Consider the following 20,107-nt stretch of genomic DNA (forward strand, 5'->3'; position numbering starts at 1 on the left):
ACAAGACACAGAGGCATTTTGTAATTAAATAAGCCATTTGACATTTTTATAAGTCTTTTGTACTGTCTCATATCCATTTCTGCCATTTAGATGGAATCATATTCTCTGTATTTACAGTGTGTATTGTGATGGACATTTGGGTTAAATATTATATCAGACCGTGCTGCAACTAACTGCTTCCTGCTTTGAGTGGTTGTCTCACATATAAGGAGTTTGTTTATAATATTTTATAAGGACACGTTATAAGTCAAAATACTTTTTTCAAGTAAATTATGTTTATTTTTTTTCTGTAAAGGATTTGTACTGTAAAGGGTTTTAAATAAATGTGTTTTCAAAGGGTAGTGTGACATGCTTATTTATAGGAAAATAAGAAACAAATATGCAGCAAAGACAGAGAGTGAATTGTGTTCAGCTTTGCAAACTGGCCAGATATGTTGCATCATGGGACTGTTTCATGTGTGTACTTATAGTAGGTCAGGCTTTTACAGCATTACATAGTCAGTACTCTTTCAATCATCTAGGCAGTGCCTATACATCCAGACCAAAGGAATTGCTCCAGTTTTTTTCACTTTGTTATTTCAAGTCTATTGGAGCAAAAGCACAATGTATTAATTTATATTTGTGATCTCTACCAAATTTCCATATCATTTTTGATAAAGTGAAACTATTATGTTTGTATATGGAAGCAAAGAAAGGCCACAATAATCTTATATTGAAGTCAAGTATTTAGAGCACATTGAAACAACAGATGTTGACCAAAGTGCTTTACAGAGAACTATAATTAAATTATCAGTACAAAAACAAATATATAAATAAATGTAGCAGACAAAATTAAAACAGTTTTAGCATTTTATTGGTAATTAAGGAGACTCAAATGCAGTTGTATTTAAATGCCACTGAATTTATAGCATTTATATTATTATATATTTATTTTTTTCTTTGAAAACCATCATTCCTAATTCACGTGTTTTAAATTCCCCTCTTTGAAGTTTCCACAGGGTAATTACAATTGTACAAAATTAAACAACTAGATTTTTTATTTTATTTATTTTTTATTCAGTTTCCAGTCTCTCATTTTAAATTATTTGTCTTGGACTCTATGACAAAGGTCCGATCAATTCTATTCATGATCAATTGCCTGCATCCTTAGTAGCCGAAATTTAGAATTTTTATGTTAAATTTTGGTGCCTGAATGAACTTGGATTGAATATCAGTTGAAAAATGGACTATTGATTTTTCTGTCTGAATTTGTGAACATGTTAATTCAAACAAAATAAATTCAGATAGGCAGATGGTTCTCAAAGTAAGATTTGAACACTATCAGTGGTGATTAAAATGTCTAAACTGGGTATTAAATTGCTTATAAATTCAAAATACATAGCCTATGTTGCTTCCATACTAGGAATTCAATTTTAAAATTGTGTCACCAACACACATCTTCACATTTGTCACAAATATTTGTACAACAACTATAATCACTACAATGTGAGAAAGGGGCGTCTTTATTTTATGTGGTGACGTAACTGCTACGTATCAACTAGTGATGGGAATTCAGGCTCTTTTTAGTGAGCCAGATCATTTGGCTCAGCTCACCAAGAAGAGCCGGCTTTTTCAGCTCCCAAACGGCTCTTTTCGTTTCACCACTTCTGCCTTTTATAATTCAGCCAAATTTAGCGCTGTTTTGACCTATGATTAGTATGTGTGCACATATATCTCTTAAATTATTCAATATAATTATCCTAAACCTTATAATTTCCAGAACACCATAATTTCCCCGCCCCTCCCTGCTTGATGGTATGATCCTTGTCTGTCATCACCTGATTGGTCTCACGGACGTCATTAACACAACATTCAGTCACAATCAGTGCATGGACCTAGTGATGGCGAGCTGAAGCTTCATGAAGCATTGAAGCTTTCCAGCAAATTGGTTCGGAAAAGGGTTCATTTCACGAGGCTTCATGTGCACATGAAACCACCTGGTGGCCAAAGAGTGTAAAACAGGCAGATATGATCTTAACCATGTGATCTGTGATATACTGTATTTTGCGTCAGTAAAGGCTGTTGGGAATGACTATAAACAATGAAAAAAATATATATTACTATGTAATCCATTTATATCTATATAATATATAATATAATGTCTATTTTCTTGTGAGTATATTATGAGTATATAACATACATGTGTAATAAACTGTAATTGTTTTGTGGGTAATGCATCTTATGTGTGTAAACCAATCCTTTGGTCAATAATTGTATTGAAGTGTAGTGTAATATAATATAATAATGGCAGGAGGGGTAATATTAGTGTTCTGTGTCACTTCTGGAAAGTGGCATTGGTTTAACCAGTGAAGATCTGAACCACTTCCTGAACAAGTCACGCGATGTGGCCAGGCAGCGAGGCTTTGGACGTCACCAATGACGTCATTGGTCTAAAACGATACAAGCCTTGATGCATGCATCGCGGAAAACTTCCTGGATTACTCGACACACTCTCCAAAGCCTCAGCACAGCACGTAACATCACTACGGATAAGATCATCCTATCATTCTGCCTTGAATTAATTAAAGAAAGAAAAAAAAAACGGCTCTCGGACGGGAGCCGGCTCTTATCGGTCACTTAAAAGAGCCGGCTCAATGAACCAGCTCGTTCGTGACCTACACATCACTAGTATGATCATCCTATTGGCTCAGACACTTCCTGCTTCTTCCTCTTGGTGAGATTAACTAAACAGAGAAAGTCACTCTACTATGAGGAGCTAGTTGGAGTAGATAGACGGTACATTTCTCTCCTTAGACAGTTTGACCCTTTGCCTTAACATATTGCGTCGTGTTTTACCGTGTGGGATTAACTAGGAGCAACTCGTTTACAGTAGTATTGTTGTTGCCAGCAGCGGATTGCAGCCATGATGGCGTCCAGCTACAACGCTAATAAGGAAGAGGACGGGATCCACTCCGGCGCCGCGAACCACGGAGGAGGCGCAGGAGGGGTGGTGAAGAGTAAGAAGCCGGACAACACCGCCTTCAAACAGCAGAGACTACCGGCCTGGCAGCCCATCCTGACGGCAGGAACCGTGCTGCCCGCTTTCTTCGTTATCGGGCTCATCTTCATCCCCATCGGCATCGGCCTGTATGTCACCTCCAACAACATCAAAGAGTTCGAGGTACGGCGAGAGAGATGTCTGCTAATGTCTGTTCACTAGCCGGCTAACTTTATAGAGACACCTCTGACTATAGTCCAGGGCTCTCTGAGCAACCTGAGGCTCTTTAGCTCCTCTCCAGTGGCTCCCTGTGGATTCATGGTATTTTTGTACTTTTATTCTCGCAATATTATGACTTTATTCTCATTACTTTACGAGAATAAAAGTCGTAATATTATGAGAATAAAGTCATATTATTATGAGAATAAAGTCGTAATATTATGAGAATAAAGTCATATTATTACGAGAATAAAGTCATATTATTATGAGAATAAAGTCATATTATTACGAGAATAAAGTCATATTATTATGAGAATAAAGTCATAATATTATGAGAATAAAGTCATAATATTATGAGAATAAAGTCATATTATTATGAGAATAAAGTCATATTATTATGAGAATAAAGTCATAATATTATGAGAATAAAGTCATAATATTATGAGAATAAAGTCATAATATTATGAGAATAAAGTCATATTATTATGAGAATAAAGTCATAATATTATGAGAATAAAGTCATATTATTATGAGAGTAAAGTCATATTATTATGAGAATAAAGTCAAAATATTATGAGAATAAAGTCATATTATTATGAGAATAAAGTCAAAATATTATGAGAATAAAGTCATATTATTACGAGAATAAAGTCATATTATTACGAGAATAAAGTTATAGGTTTACAAGAAAAAAAGTCATAGTATTATGAGAATAAAGTAATAATATAAAGTAGTAATTTTACGTGTTATTTCCTTTTATTCTCGTAAAGTTATGACTTTATTCTTGTAAACTTCTGACATTTTTCTCGTAATATTAGGACTTTATTCTTATAATATTGCGACTTTTTTTCTTGTAGTTACGACTTTATTCTCATAATATTACAACTTTTTTCTCGTAATATTCTGACTTTATTCTGGAAATCTCATCTCTTTATTCCCTCAATGTGGCCCTAACACTCCGTAGTACATTGTCTCTTTGGCCCTCACTGCATTAGACTTATATACTACATACTTAGACTATAAACTGTGTTACCTTCATCACAATGCTCAAATGTTTTGTGGCACCAGACAGATTTCTTTATCTTTATTTTGCCTAAAATGTCTCTTTTGACAGTAAAGGTTGCTGACCCCTGATTTAGGGTTTTACTTTAAACCTATTGACCTTTAACCTGTTGTGTTACGACAAGCAAGAACACAAAGTGAAACTTAATAGTTTACTTTTTTTCAATACTGTTAGCCTTTGACATATTGAAATTGCCCTATATACTCAATTGTCAGTTTATTAAGTAGGTTAGCCAGCAGCTAACTAGCTCAAACTAACACAGTATAATATTACAGCTCTGTAATGTAAAAGGTGATATTGTTTAGTTTTGAGGAAACTGTTTTTAAAAGGTGTTAAGTGAACTTTATGGTTATTTGGAGGCTGCAGTTAGTGGTGCTTGTTGAGTTGTTTTGCATTATAACAAGAAGTGTTTCTAGTATTTTGTCCACATATTTATATCGAAATGTTAGACACACCTCTAAGCAATAACACCCAATATTAATGAGGCTAGACAACATATTATTAGTGCAACACCCTTGTATCAATAGGGTAACAAACATATTATAAATACTTACAACCTCCAAAATGATCTATAAGCTGCGTCGGAAACAAAAACTGAATATTGTAACCTTCATAAAAGTGGAATTTATTGACTGAATTAGTTGTATCTACTTGTACTGAATCAACTAGATACTCAGTGTAAATGGATATGGAACAGTATGAATTAGTATCTATTTTTAGCTACTTAATATGTTCAATTCTGCTTTGTTTTAATCTAATCTGTTCCTCCTTTTCAGGTTGATTACACCGGTGTAAAGGTTGAAAATCCATGCTATAACTGTGCCAAGAACTTCAGCTGGAACAGCACAACGCCGTGTTTCTGCTCTGTGGCCTTCACATTGGAGCAGCCATTTGAGGTGAGCGCCAGCTTGCAGTATGCAGACCCAATGAATAATACATACCTTCAGCTCCAAAACCGATAGTGTTGCTTGAAGGGCAATAAAAGATAGAAACTGCCCTCCTGACACTAAGTGTCCATTAAGATCTATTTTTAAGTCCAAAGAAAGGCACACTCAAGGTTTGTTTGGAGCATATCATTATCATTGATTATTCTAGTCTTCAAAATATGCAGTCCAGCAACCACCAGAAGGGTTATATTGATTACTTATAAAAGCTCTCAGACAGTTGCTTTTTCATCTCAACAGTTTCCGGATAAGACAAACCAGTGTCACTAAGTACAGCCTAGATTTGGATTATAATTATAATTTAATGCATCTAAAATAATCAAACTGGGGTAAAATGACACCTATCTGATCTGAGAATATAAATAAACCTATGTTTGATACGTGTGAACCTTTCGTTAAAATTATCTTAACAAATTAAGTCTGTGTATGGTGAACTGATGATCCAAAGAATCACTCTCAAGTGCCAACTTACTGAAGTACTTCCTAGCTTTTACTAACACACTCTGTCTATAATATGATCTCTCCTCCCCCGCAGAGCAATGTCTTTATGTACTACGGCTTATCCAACTTCTATCAGAACCACAGACGCTATGTGAAGTCCAGGGATGACAGCCAGCTGAATGGTGACCGGTCTGCTTTAATGGTATAATCTTGGAAATGTTGTACCGATGTAACACGCAGCTATTTCAATAAATGCCTTTTGCATAAATTTAAACGCTGGCTGCTTTTTACAGAGCCCCAGCAAGGAATGTGAACCGTATCGTACAGGTGAAGGACAACAGCCCATTGCTCCATGTGGGGCCATAGCTAACAGCCTTTTCAATGGTAAGTGAGACATGGTGACCACATTCTTCTCCTCAGTGTAAGGATTAGTGCTACTCATGTGTTTAACTAAAGTCTTCTACTCTGATCAGTTCATGATCAGTTTGCGGTTTAGCTCATTAGCTGCACTTATTTAATGGAACAACACTGAATGTGATGTTTGTTTGTTTGTTTCAGACACTCTGGAGCTGTATCACATTGATTCCAACGGCACCAGAAATGCAATTCCTCTGGTAAAGAAGGGAATCGCGTGGTGGACAGACAAGCATGTGAAATTCAGGAACCCCGGTGGAAACACCAACCTCACTGTAGCTTTCCAAGGTCATTTTAGCAAACTGCACAGGATCTTTTGAAGCTCAGAAACAACTGAAGTTTTCGCTGACTAACTTGTTTTTTGTCTTTCTCAGGCACATCTAAGCCGGTGAACTGGAGGAAGCCGGTGTTCGAGTTGGACCCATCAGACCCCGAGAACAACGGCTTTATCAACGAGGACTTCATCGTGTGGATGCGCACGGCTGCGTTGCCCACCTTTCGCAAGCTCTATCGCATCATCCAGAAGAAGGCTAGCACGACCCCCACTCTACCCAGTGGCAAATACGTCTTGGACATCACTTACAGTATCCTTTGAATTACAGCCAGAAACTCTACTGCACAATCAAAACTAGAGCTAGCCTTAGTGTGTCGGGTTGGCTAGTATGGTTTTTATTTAAAATATAAAGCTTATATAAAGCTTCATAGGGGAAGATTATTATGTAAACACTATTCTTAGATCATCTTAGGGCGCTTTCACAGGTCATACTCTGTTTGGCTAGTCTGAATCAGAGTGAAATTGATACCTTTGTTTTGTTTGACCAAAGAAAAAAATTATGTTGCAGAGGGGCGTGTACGAAGGAGCGAATTTATCTTTTTCGTCTCGAGAGCTGCCACTTCTCTTTTGGGAATTGCAGACTTTGATATAGGCCTGTTATGTGTTTTCACTTTGACTCGGTACTGATCTACTGCGCGCACGAATCTCCTCTCCTCCAGCTCATCTCGAATGACTTTATAAATGTCACTACTTTTGTGGACTTTATTTAGCATATTCTGTATGATCTCTACGGCCCGGATGTCAAGTAAACATTGGACTAAGTTCTGCATAAGTCCAGATCAGTCCTCTCACACTCATGTTAACCTGTTGTTTACCTGTGTCCATCTCAGCAAATGCCCGCAAAAGCAGCCTGCGTTTTGGATCGCTTTGAAACGGTCTGAGACCACCTCTAGCAAGCGGTCTCGGACCGGTTGTTTTGGTCCTTACCAGAGTACAATAACTGCGTTCACAACCGCCCAAATGAACCTCACCAGAAGTTGATTAAAACAAACTAAATGTTAGCTTGTGAACGCATCCTTATATTGCGTATAGTTGCAGTAAATTCACAAATTCTTAACTTGGAGAATAACAAAACACCCAAACAACAAAAAGTAAATATTTGAACAAATTGAATTTAGGTTGTTTTCAGCTTGCCGTCAAATACTGTGAGTACTGTGCTGAATCTAGTTGCCAGGGCCTTTTTTGAAGAAACTTCTGTACTGAGTTATGCTGAGTACCAAAACTGAAAACAGGTAATTTTATATCAGCATATTTCTGGATTAGAAGAGGGATCTGGGTTTTTACTCAGCAAAGTTATCCGGGTATCTCAGTAAACCAGTTTTGTGGAAAGAGACCCCCCGGTGCAGAAGCTTGCGAGTCATGTGCAGATGCATCCTGCAAGTTCCTAAAACCAACAAATAAACATACTTATACTGAAATAGCTAAACTAAAAATGTGTGTACCACATTTAGTCATGTGACATTGTTGACCATTTAAAAGCAAAGAGAATACCTAACCAATGATTTTGCGATTCAATTAATTGCTTATTGACTTTCAGTGGATTCATATGGTGATATGATATGATTATATTTTAAAAAATTGTCAAAATGAATGATTCTGTGCAAGCTGTGATTTAAAAACTATGAAGCCAGAACCTCCACTCGTTTTTCCTTTAACCATGTGACCATCAGATTACCCTGTGCTCAGCTTTGACGGTCGCAAGCGGATGATCCTGAGCACCATCTCCTGGATGGGAGGGAAGAACCCTTTCCTCGGCATCGCCTACATCACCGTGGGCTCCATCTGCTTCTTCCTGGGCGTGGTTCTGCTCATCATCCACCATAAATATGACACCCGCAACAACAGTGCAGATATTCCAAACTAAGCTGTTCTCGTGTCACGTTTTCCTGTCTATGCATGCATGGGTGACCCTGAAGGGACTGCTTGTTGACTTTAGCGTGAATACATTGGTCTCTGTAATCGTTGTGTGTTTGTGTAAAGACAGCATTGTCTTACGTGTCTCATCAAAAGCTGTGTTTTTGTGAAAGGCGACTAAGGCAAAAGAAAGATGCTAGAGTCTGTGTCTCTGTGCATATAGCTTCAAGTCAGCTGCTGAGAATGTCATTTCCTGTCTTCAGAAAAAATGTATTTATCTTCTATTTATCTATACATTATCGAGAGATCTGTTTTATTTTAGCAGGGCTTTGCGAATGGCTTAATTACTGAAGGATGTATGTATTTTAATGCAAGTTTTTGTCCATATTATGTACTGTAATATGTCCTGCTGATGAATGTAGCATTATATTTCAGTGACATACCTCTGTGGTTTTTCGAGATTACCTTGAATATAGGATGGGAAAATCATTGCTTGTGTGCCGTTGATTATGGTAAGCGCAAGCACTGATGTTCAACAAGAAGTATTTTATCCTCGGAGAGGCATAGAACACTCACGACTAGTAGTACCACAAGTGTGGTTATTTACCCTCTGCTCTGACAAGTTGTATAAAGAGGCCAGTCATAAGGCATCTTTTTAAAATTGGAAACGTTATCCTATACCACTATATATATCCAGCGTTTGTAATTCTGAAACTCTGGGCAGTGTCTCAGGCTGATTAGAGCACAATTATTTTACATATTGATTTTACAGTTTGGCCTGAGATTAGATTAGATTATCTTGCGTTCTTCTTCCACGTTGACCAAATGATATGCACTTTAAAAGTGTCACATTTGTTCGTCTCCCCACCACCACCCCCCCCCGTGTTTCACTTCATCTTCTGTTACAATATTGCGTTCTCTTGATTTAGTAAATTGAGTAAAAATTGTTTAAATTTGAAATTTATAGGTTTTTATAAGGTTTGTAGGGTCCAATTAAACAACTTGGTGAATGTATCGGTGCAAGTTTGTGATTTTATTGCATTTATCACTATCACAGACATAACTTTTACCGTAACACTACTTTTTTTTGTCTCTTATTTATTTAATATTATTATACATTATTAATATGATCAGAATTATTGAAATTATTAAATAACACAGTAACGTGACCGGATGTAACAGGTCGCACCAAGGCATTGTGGGAAGTCTGTCCTTGTGCTGTGCCTTCAGGTTACCTCTGAGCTTGACATTAACAGACGACTGCCAAAATGTACAGACATCTTATGGTAAGAGAGACCTACTATATTAACCATTAAGACTTCCAGTTTTTGTCATGAACGTGTTTATAGTGGGTTGTTATGCTGTAATCTAACTAATGCTAGATTAGTTCCTGATATGTAATGTTAACGGTGCCTATAGATAAATAACTTCACTTATAGCCATCTCGCTAGCAGTTGAGAACAAATCATAATATGAAGTTGCGTTATTTAATTTAAGGAATACATATTATATGATGTTGTTATTGCGTGTTTTTCACTTTAACACAGTTGAGCCTTTTTGACAGCTGGACTCCAGCGCTGAAGTCACGTGATCGGTTGAGCATAAGTCGAGCATTATTAAAGCATGTCAGGAGGGTGAAGTTGTTAAAGCTACAAGCTAAATAGTCGACCGGGTATCGACCTTTAGCAGGTGTAGCCTATCGATTTGCTCGCTTCAACTCAACACTTTACACTGCGGACATGACATGTATCAGGGACGTGCTGCTTGTCAACCTGCTACAGATTTCTGCATGTGAATCTTAGTGATGTGTTGTTGCGAACGAGCCGGTACAAAGAGCCGGCTCTTTTAAGTGACCGATAAGAGCCGGTACAAAGAGCCGACTCTTTTGAGTGAACGATAAGAGCCGGCTCCCGTCCGAGAGCCGTTTTTTAAAATTTTTTTTTACTTAAAAGGACTGTTTGTAATTTTTTAAGCGTATAAATGTACCGGGTCAGGATCACATGCGCGCTCGCGTGTGGCCGGGTCTCTGCTCCGCTGCCTGCTTGCCTTCATGGTACGTATCCACAGGGGTGTTTTTTATCGCGAGGGGACGCGACGCTTCCCAACATTGGACGCTTGGTGTGCTGTCCTGAATCAAGGCACTCGGCTCCTGATTGGACGAACGCTTTCCCGCCGTTGGCTGCTGCTCCCAGCTTTCAAACCGGAACCAGTATGGAGGCTCGTTTGGAAACTTTCTTCTCTTATTTCACGTAAATAGTTCACTGAAATGTGTTTCTGAAAACATTTGAGGCGAGAAATAACCCATGCAGTTGCTGAATCTGTCTTTATTTTGGATCGACAACGTTTAGTTTAAAAGATTATCGGGAGTTTCGAGAGGCGGCAAGTCGCGTCGGACACCCGTGATTTGCATAAAGTAGCCAGGACATCAACTTTATGCAAATAAGGAGCGGGTGTCGTGACGCCTAGTCTCTCGAATCGCGACGCCACGCTACCAGAATACATTGCGCGGCTGCTTGCATAGACAATGAATGGGGAGCGTGGAAAGCACGGAGCCTGTGGACACGTACAGTCACTCATACATGCGCGTTCTCGCTCCACCTCTAGACGTGAACGCGCGCTCACTCCACACTGCAGAAGAGTTAGTTTAGCTCTGAGAATATCTAGTGAATGCACAGGGGACGTTTGTGCAGAAATAACTGCCGCAGCTCCTCCAGACCGACAGAGGTTTCCCGTGTCTTGTGAAGTGACGGGACTCCACTAAAAAGAGCCTGAATTCCCATCACTAGTGAATCTGTCAGAAGCCCTCCCACAGTGTTGAGGAGACAGGCAAGACACCAGAGTTTTGATGAAAAAGTGAGGAGTTTGAGGTTGCAGGTAAGGTCAGTTCGAATTAAAGTTAGGTAGAATTGAATAGAAGTAAGTTAGCTAACGTTAGGCCAAGGTAGACAAGCTATTTTCATCGGGATTACCATCCATCCACCCACGTTTTGCTATGATTTAAGTTTCGCCAAAAACCAAGAACTGTCATCAAATAATTTAAGAAGAATAATTAAGACATACATGCATTGGTTGTTTCTATATTTAGCACCACCTTCATTGAACTACATAATCAAAGATGACAGCAGTGAGTTGACCTCTGCTTTGACTTCTCACTGTCTTGCATTTAATCCTTTCATTACAAATGCAATACAGATGGTTGGCCAGCAGATGTCACCAATCAAACACAAATAAAAACGCTTTGAAACAGCTGAACTATTTTTAGCACACTTCGCTTCAAAGTGGTTCAGTGCTACAGAAACTAGGGCTGCAGGATTTTGGAAAATACATTATATTATTTTGACAGAAATTGGGATTTGATTTGCAATATTAGAGGGAATGATCATTTTACATAATTATTCTCATTTTCATTAAAACAATATTAGATTATGGTGTGATTTTTGCGATGATCTGTACCAAACAAAGACGTTTTCTTAAAGTCTGTAGAATATAATTTGCAGGCCAGAGGACATTATTTAATTTAAAATGATTATTTTGACACACATTTGACCTGCGATTTGAAAATTGCACTAGTAGGCTATTTTGCAATTTCGATAACATTTCGATTAATTGTGCAGCCCTAACAGAAATGGCAATTTCCATCATCACTAGTTGAAGTCAGCTTCCTGAAGTGTAAAACTATGCTAACTTTGTGTCACTTAATGACACTGTGTGTCATTTCACGTGTTAGATGTTTACACCATTATCCACTGTTATTTTTTTTAACAGGGTATTATATGAACAAGTGGGCACCCTTTGAAGTAAACTCTATTGAGTGTTATTTTTTGCTGGCATGTGACTTTTTGTATTATATTTTGTTATAATTTCATATCACATGTACATAATCAATTTGCTAATTTTTTACTAACTAGTTTGAATTACTGTTTCTAAGTAGCTTTAGTTAACTAAACTAGATTTCTCCCCCCCGGTAGCTTTACTGTAGTTCAACTTCTTCTGGTGTGACGTAATTGATAGCTTGTAAAGCTATGCTTTCAAAGGAGCTTCCCCAACACAAGTGTTTGTATCAACAGGGACTTCGGCAGCTTTCCAGGCGGACCATTACCAGCACCGCCCGCAGACAGATTGATAACTCTGTGAAGGAGAAACAAAAGCTGTTTCAGGTAGGGTTGATCCTTTTTGAGGACTAGGATGACATCTGTAAACATGTGATCACTTCAATATGCCATCTGATCTTTGTAACAGTGTTTCAGATGCTGATGTGACTCCTGTAAGCCACAGGAGTAGTCTAGTGTTATAAAGAACTTTCTTTCTGACATTTTGAATGACATATCTGAGTCAGTTTTCAGTGGTGTAAGTTGAAATCACAATCTTAATGTAACTTACACCTAGCCAATTTGGTTAGGTCATACTTTAAAACTTGTGATTTGTAAGCTTCATTTGTCAGTGTTTAAAGTGAGACGAATAAGTAGATATGTTTATACTGATAATGATAATGTTAAAGTGTCTACTTTATTCCCAGGTTCTGGAGACAGAATCTAATTTTATCCTGTTTGTAGCCTGACAGATAAGTACCAGTGGGTTTTTCCCCCCTACAATGTTTAAGTGACCTTCGCCTGTAGCTGGGGCTGGAGTTATACTAATGATGCTTGCTAGCTGCTAATTAAAAATCCATTGCAAAATCAACGTTCCAATGTGGCAGGCTTTGCTGATCCATGCATAGCGCTAGAAATAACTTTAGCCATATTTGACAAATGGCCTACCCTTGCTTCTAAATCCTAGAGCAAGCACCGCTTCGTTGCATAGTGTACAGTACGCCACCACTTGATTGCTATGGTTAACCAGAGATGGGCTCTACAAAAATGTGATTACCATAGAAACAGAAACACATGAAGCTAAAAGTCCCATCACATACATTTGAAGTATAGGGCTGTCTCTTTTTTTTTACTTACTATGTGGCTTCATTCTCCGCTCTTTGAACAGGAGGATAACGGTATGCCTATCCATCTGAAGGGCGGGTCGAAGGACGCTGTGCTCTACAGAGCCACAATGGCTCTCACTGTGTTCGGTATGTGTCAGCATTTTGTCTGAGTTTTGATGAGTCAGAGACTCACTCCACATGTCTCAGTCTGCCCTTTTTTGTATAAAAACGCATCTCATGCCAGCGACCTGACCCCAAATGTTATTACTGTAACTGACTTTGAAAGACAAATTACTGTTATTTCACTATGCGTCACGAAGAGTTGTTTCAAGTCAGGATTATTATCTTGTGTTGTATCTCCGTCACATCTGTAATACACTCGTCTGGTCTCTCCACAGGGGCTGGGTGTGTCGTGTATGAGCTCTTTAGCGCTGCGATGCCCAAGAAGCCATAGTGAAGTGAAACATGATTGGATTTATTTACCTGATGAAACAATCATGCACATGCTGTATGTAATTCAACTCCGTGTTGCTCAGATTTGTAATCTGGGGAATTATTTATCCAATTAGTATGTTTCATGTTTGAAATAATAATTGATTGTAAAAAAAAAAGAATGAGCTGCAAATAATAATAAAAATATAAACCTACATTTTGTGAAATTGTGTCAGTTTTTAAAACTTTCAGGCCTTGTTCAGACCTGGTATTAACATGCGTCCTCAGTGATCCAATCACACGTGGACAGGTCCAAGTACAGATGTGAACGCACTCAAGACGCATTGAGGACACATTGAGATCCGATCGCTCACATCACATTCAGAGATGGTCTGGGCCACATTATTTTAACAGTGTGTACGCGAATGTGTTATCATACTGTCAGAGATGTGTTGGTGTTTTTGTTCGCTCTCTCTCTCCTCCCAGGCTCTCTGAAGCTCTCTACCCCGCTGTTGCCTGGCAAACGCAGTGTAGCCGGCAGCGGCACAGAGGTCCCCCGGGCACCGCAGGTACAATAACATCTATTTTGATTTGAATCAAATGTACCCAAATTCATGAATATGTAGGATAATACTACTGACATCCATGTAAATATTACGTTGCGACGTCTGCTGCTGCATTAGCCATGTGTTTACTACGTGTTAATTTGCATATAGAGCAGCGAAGTGAGATCTGATCACAAGAGGCCCCTAAAGACGCATGTGGAGACGCATTCTAATGCCAGGTGTGAACAGATATATTTAAAGGCTGTCCGCTTGTGATCCGATCACTCAGGACGCATGTTAATGCCAGGTCTGAACAGGGCCTCAGACAGAGGGTTAAAAAAAGAGGTGCAGCACAGCCGGGATGAGAAAAGTAAAGTGTTTTTTAAACATGTAATCATGTTCTAGTAGAAAACCAAAATACAATATGAATCTGAAAAATAAGCATTATAGATCCTCTTTAATCTTAACCCAGAAATTGAGTTTAGCAGGAGACTGCATTTTAATCAGACTAGATTGGATTTCCTTCACCAGATCCAAACTTGTATCTAGTGTAGGTCTTTAGTTTGAACACTAGAGGGCGCCACAAACCAATCAGTCACAAGCGCTCTCATTGTGGCAGCCAGTAAATCAGCAGGTCTGAAATACTTCACTTTTCCCAACAAAACTTCATTTTCCATTGATTTCCATTATTAATAAACCTATGAAAAATATATGGCCTAACATTATAACACTCGTTTATGTTTTTTTTATGAGAAATAACCACGTTATGATATCAATATAGCCACTTACAAAGCGACAAAAATGCACTTTTATTTCCGTCATTCCCTCTGAGTAAATAAAAAGGATAAGGTTGCCTGTTGCGCATTAAACCCCCTCTCTCCCCACCCTGTCAGTGTTACCCTGCTGGGAATGTGATGTCACACTGGCACTGGAAACTTAATTAAATCACCCAGACCAAAAGAATGCAGGAAAAAAAATGTAATTTCCAAACAGTGGATCGTTTCTCAGCAGGGGACATGCATCAAGTGACAGGCAGAGAGAGAGCTTTCGTAAGATGCCCCATATGATGGTAAACTGAGATTTGGGATCTGCCCCCCTATTAAGTAGCCGATGGTGGAAAGATTCTTCCCACTTGGAGAGAGGCTTTTCCTTCTTGGACATCTGCTGGCGGAGCTTCAGTAGCCAGAGAGAGGAGAGAGCAGAGAGAGGTCCAGCAGCCGCAGCTCCTGAAAGTTTCACTTTACTTTCCAGAGGAGGAGGCATCAAGCAGACTGCTCTCATAGCTGCTCGGTCCATTATTTGGGGGGGTTGAATAGGTGAGTTCACTAACTTTTTTTTGTATTATTTAAATGTTATTTTGGCCTTTTATAGAATATAAGTAATTTATAGTTTTGTCATAGTTTTGTGCGTTTTGCAATAATTTGATGCATTTTTTTTTTTTACAAAAGATGAACGCAGTTGACTAACTTTTATGTATTATTTAAATGTTATTTTGGCATTTTTAAGAATATAAATAATTTATATTTCACTAAATTTTAGTTTTTTGTGCGTTTTGCAATAATTTGTGGCTTTTTTTTTTTTTTTTTACAAAAGATGAACGCAATTAAGACAAGCTGGATAAATTTAGAATAATTTTCCATTTTTTAAGAGAAGTTGCAGTTATGTTATTTTGGCACTTTTAAGAATGTAAATAATTTATATTTCACTAAATTTTAGTTTTGTGCGTTTTGCAATAATTTGATGCATTTTTTTTTTTTTTTTACAAAAGATGAACACAATTAAAACAAGCTGAAATTTTAAATAATTAAATTTAAAAATTTAAAATAATTTTCATTTTTTTTAAGAGAAGTTGCAGTTTTCAAGATTTTACCCTCAATCACATTATTGATCTTAATTAAAATTAAACCATTGGTTTGAATCTGGAAGTAAAGCAGAGTCAATGTAAGATATAGTGTTTCAATAAGGCATGGCATAGCTATTGTGGTTTATGTTGTAATTTAAATTAGATGAGCCCCAATTGTGTCAGAGGGGCCAAGACAGTAATTTCGGCCCCTGTGGCTGCAGTTTTCCTGCTTGTGCACCAGGCGGGGCACACAGCCTGTGGAAAAGATTACAGACATTTACAGAATAGAGTTCAGACTACTACTACTACTGTGTGGATGTGGTCTACTTATCCTGTAGTAAAAAAGTAACCCCATTGCATGAGATTTCATTATTCTATATTTAAATGCCCTTAAAGTATGAGTTGAATCCATGTAAAAAGCCATAGTCCATCATTGATTTATCTGTAACTGAATCTTTAACTCAATCATAAAGAAATAGAGCTATAGTCCAAGGGAGGGCGAGGAGGTAGGTCATTTTAAGATTTGAGATGATAATTATTAAGATAAGATTAAGATTAAGATACATAAATATAGGAACCGCGATCAAGATGCTCCATAATATTTTATACAATCAAATACAAAAAAAAAAAGAAGACATTTAGTAACCTATGATATGGTGAGTTTTTGGTGACCTTCTAAGGTCACCCAGGCACCATCCGTGGTATAGGTCTAATGTGAGTGAGAACCACAGGTAAGACTGTACTGAATATAGCGAGCTGCATAGCGACCCACTAAAAAGGCAGCTGGAGAGCAATGGATTTTAAGATTAAGCTTATGAAAAATCAAACGGATGAACATGTGTTTTTATGTTATTACCAAATACCTACAGTAAGTACCCGCCTCAGGGTGTGGGAATCAACTAGAAGCACCAAGGTGCGGCACTTGTTGTGTAAGGGAGTCTAGATGAATCTTGTCATAATGGAGAGCAATTATCAAATGATTAGAGCTATCAATATTGATTCCATCAAGAAAGCATTTGGGTCCACTGCGCAAGTTGCATAAACATTATGTCCTATCAGTTAAGGGCAAACTGGCCGTTCTTCAGCTCCAGCTAAATCTATCTTGACGCAGCAATATATTAGACATAAATGAATCTCTTGCATGTGGTACTTAGTCACACCACACTGACAAATAGACCTGCAGCTTTAACGCATTTCCTCTCTTCATCCTCAGACTGATTGATGATCTGCTGACCCTTTAAGGGCAAACATGAAGATAGGGCTGTCACTGGCCGCGGCTGCCTTCCTGGCAGCCCTGCTGTCCACCATAGATGCACAAGGTAAATGAACCCACTCTGCCTCACAGTCCACTCACATAAAACTATCCCACTCTGTCTCTTTACCTCCTGCCTCTCTTCTTCCATCTATTTATCTCCATCGGTTCTCTATGTTACAGGGATTAGTCTTTTACTTTAATGTCCGAGAGTCATCACATGGACACTTTGTATTGATAAACTGAATAAAGTTATTCTTATTTCATGTGAATGCTATATGAATATGTGACTTTTGGACTACTGATTCCAAGATGATTTTCATGTTTTTATCCCTCATTTATAGAATGTTTTGTCAGATTTATTTGTCAGGACTTATTACAGGCTTTGATGTAAAATCCAGATCTCATTTACTTGTATTAAGGCTGTACTTTAGATGCTTTAAAGGAGATTTTTTTTTATTATTCAGATTTGGCAAATATAAAAGCACTCTAGTAAGTTTATGTAATTTCCAATTTCTAATTGATTGCAATAAACAGCAGGGCACAGAGTAGAACAAAAGTAATTTTATGACCAAATGTTTCCCCATAAAAGTTTGAGCTTGGCTGTTTCACTTTTATGATAGCAAGCCTCTGCACTTTTTCCAAAGCAAAATTTGGAAGATATCCAAGTCCTTGGTAATTAGGCGTTGAAATGCTAGATCACATATTTAGATTATAATTATGCTGAGGTTGTAGCCAGATCTTGTAAATCTGTGTAAATCTCTGTGCAGTGGTTGTAGGGTGGCTGTAGCAGCAAGTAAATGCAGTGTTTTACGTCATTAAATTACTTGTGCAACATCGTAATAGTACAATAGTGGAATTAGTAGAGTGCAATCATTTAAAATACTTCAATATCATACAAAAGTTTGAACTGCATTCAATGTTAAAAACATGTAAAAAGTAGCATAATTTAGTTCGTAGAAAGTCTAATAAATAGAAATATCCAAGGAAAAAGCAAGCGCATCAAAACTGTACTTAAGTGCCATATTTGAATAACTTTGTTACTTTCCATGTCTGATTTTGTGCTTATATATTACTGTTTGAGCAGATATTGAATATGTTTTGTTGTACATGTCACCAAAGCCAACATGTCATAGGCTGTTAACAATCTGTCAGTAGTTTTGACAGAAGTAATTTCATATGCAAACATTTCAATCCAACATAATGGCAAATATGGAAATATGGTATGGAAACCCTCTGATTTTTCCTTTTGAAAGCTCTCTGGCTGCGTGAGAGGAGCCTAACGTCTAACTCTCACATATCTCCACCAGCGGAATGGAAAGATGAAATACGAGAATAGCAAATTAATCCTCAGACAGCGCAAAGACAAAGAGCCTTTCTCGGGCTTCTTTTGCGGGTATTCGCAAAAACGCTGAGTTGCAATACGTATGGAAAGTTAATATGCAGTAATGTTTAATGTCAGCACATGTTGTGGAATTACTTTGGCATCTGTCCTGCCTCTTTGGGAGAGTCGGTGTTCTTTCCTCCTCTTCTTGGTCTCTCCTCCTGGCAGCAGCTCAGGCCAGGATAGCTGGCTGGCTGGAGACTGAGGTTACTAACAGAACAGTAGCCAGACTGTGGCCCTTGGGAGCCAGAGGTGTCCTTTATTAGGAACTGATGGGACAGACATCCATATAACAAGAGCAACCACAAGGTTCCAAATAACAGACCAGAGATGGTTAGTTTGACAAAACCTCCATTGTTCTTCAAGGATATTTTAAAACCAGGAGGACATATGGTTGAAGAAATGGTAACAAATTGAAATGACTCATGCTCATACCATCTTGCCGCAAACAAATATGGGAGATTTCTCATGCAAGTGAACCGCTTAAAACAATTTTATCCAAATTTTCCAATCCACCATTCATCGTTACTTGCTACCCAACCCCGACTCCTACACACGCACACACATGCTTCCCTTAGCATTTGCCGTTGGAGATGAGTACTCGCAGAGAAATCAGGTGGAACGCGGCCCGTCGGGGCTCCTTGAGTTGATAAGTCAGGTTGGTGATCCTCAAATCCGAGTTTTTGATTATTTGGTCGGCTCCTGTTTGTCATCTGCCTGTGCATTCGGCGTGTCCCAAGCTATGGCTTCATAGTGTATTTTACAATGATATTCTTGCCTCCCATGGCACTCTTATTCTACTTTACAGCTAGCATGAACCCACATGGCAAAGCTCTTTGCGGATGCCTTTCCAGTCTAATAATGCATGTTCACTTACCTTACTTAACCTCCCGTCATGGTATGCTACCACTGTGGATACATTAGGGCTTGGCCTTGCCCTGCAAATCAGTGCAGATTACGCCATGCTAACCTTAATAACATCTTGAATTTATCACAAAATTAATTTAATTCATGTCTTCTGTACTTTCTTTAAGTTATTGTGTCAGGATTAAGATTTTTTTTTCTCATCTAACACTAATTAGCTCTATGATAACATCACTTATTGAGCTGAGTTGCATGAAACAAGAATTTAGTTTAGTTAATTATTTAATGATTGAAGAAATAAAGACACACATTTGAAACTAACTGGTTAATAAAAAGGGAATTTGGCACGTTTAGATCCAACTCTAACTTTTATGCATGCCAATGACTAAATGTTAGCACACTTTCGCTAATTAACATCAGCCCTTTCCCTCGAATGGGTAGCCTAGAAGCTGTAAAAAAAGAATATCATTCTAAAATATGTTTGTCATCTCTGTCTGTGTGGTCCCAACTGTACATGGAAACTACCGTCCAGTCAGTCAAAGTTGTTGAGCCAAACAACTTTCTCATGTACATGATGCATGACGCTGTGATCGAGTCAACTCGATGTAAAGGCGCGTGGCCTTGTC

General features: G+C 38.1%; 3 protein-coding genes across 6 annotated transcripts in view; all 3 read left to right on the forward strand.

Moving 5' to 3' along the window:
• Nucleotides 1-2,687: 2,687 nt before the first annotated feature.
• Nucleotides 2,688-9,260, forward strand: tmem30aa (transmembrane protein 30Aa). The gene is made up of 7 exons (XM_037746157.1): nucleotides 2,688-3,160; nucleotides 5,036-5,155; nucleotides 5,739-5,846; nucleotides 5,938-6,028; nucleotides 6,203-6,346; nucleotides 6,433-6,642; nucleotides 8,063-9,260. Exons 1-7 carry the CDS (start codon nucleotides 2,903-2,905, stop codon nucleotides 8,254-8,256), a joined length of 1,125 nt encoding a protein of 374 aa, XP_037602085.1. The 5' UTR covers nucleotides 2,688-2,902; the 3' UTR covers nucleotides 8,257-9,260.
• Nucleotides 9,261-9,424: 164 nt separating this feature from the next.
• On the forward strand, nucleotides 9,425-13,810 carry LOC119475036 (cytochrome c oxidase subunit 7A2, mitochondrial). The gene is made up of 4 exons (XM_037747486.1): nucleotides 9,425-9,532; nucleotides 12,314-12,403; nucleotides 13,224-13,308; nucleotides 13,560-13,810. Exons 1-4 carry the CDS (start codon nucleotides 9,515-9,517, stop codon nucleotides 13,613-13,615), a joined length of 249 nt encoding a protein of 82 aa, XP_037603414.1. The 5' UTR covers nucleotides 9,425-9,514; the 3' UTR covers nucleotides 13,616-13,810.
• Nucleotides 13,811-15,254: 1,444 nt separating this feature from the next.
• col12a1a (collagen, type XII, alpha 1a) overlaps nucleotides 15,255-20,107 on the forward strand; it is a 64,756-nt gene continuing 59,903 nt past the window's right edge. For 2 of the 4 annotated variants that reach the window (XM_037746414.1, XM_037746415.1), the window contains exons 1-2: nucleotides 15,256-15,454; nucleotides 17,195-17,300. In XM_037746414.1, coding sequence (XP_037602342.1) covers nucleotides 17,231-17,300 — 70 coding nt within the window. In that variant the 5' untranslated portion in view covers nucleotides 15,256-15,454; nucleotides 17,195-17,230. Of the gene's footprint in view, nucleotides 15,455-17,194; nucleotides 17,301-20,107 lie in introns of all 4 variants that reach the window. The other 2 variants (XM_037746416.1, XM_037746417.1) reach the window with 2 other exon arrangements.

The sequence above is a fragment of the Sebastes umbrosus genome, chromosome 16 (genome assembly GCF_015220745.1).
Source record: "Sebastes umbrosus isolate fSebUmb1 chromosome 16, fSebUmb1.pri, whole genome shotgun sequence".
Classification (NCBI taxonomy): domain Eukaryota; kingdom Metazoa; phylum Chordata; class Actinopteri; order Perciformes; family Sebastidae; genus Sebastes; species Sebastes umbrosus.

Coding starts and splice junctions, on each gene's coding strand:
- LOC119475036 (XM_037747486.1), top strand. Junction 12,404..13,223: donor AGAAACAAAAGCTGTTTCAG/GTAGGGTTGATC, acceptor CTCTTTGAACAG/GAGGATAACGGTATGCCTAT. Junction 13,309..13,559: donor AATGGCTCTCACTGTGTTCG/GTATGTGTCAGC, acceptor GTCTCTCCACAG/GGGCTGGGTGTGTCGTGTAT.
- tmem30aa (XM_037746157.1), top strand. CDS start 2,903: ATGATGGCGTCCAGCTACAACGCTAATAAGGAAGAGGACGGGATCCAC. Junction 6,029..6,202: donor AGCTAACAGCCTTTTCAATG/GTAAGTGAGACA, acceptor TGTTTGTTTCAG/ACACTCTGGAGCTGTATCAC. Junction 6,643..8,062: donor CGTCTTGGACATCACTTACA/GTATCCTTTGAA, acceptor TGTGACCATCAG/ATTACCCTGTGCTCAGCTTT.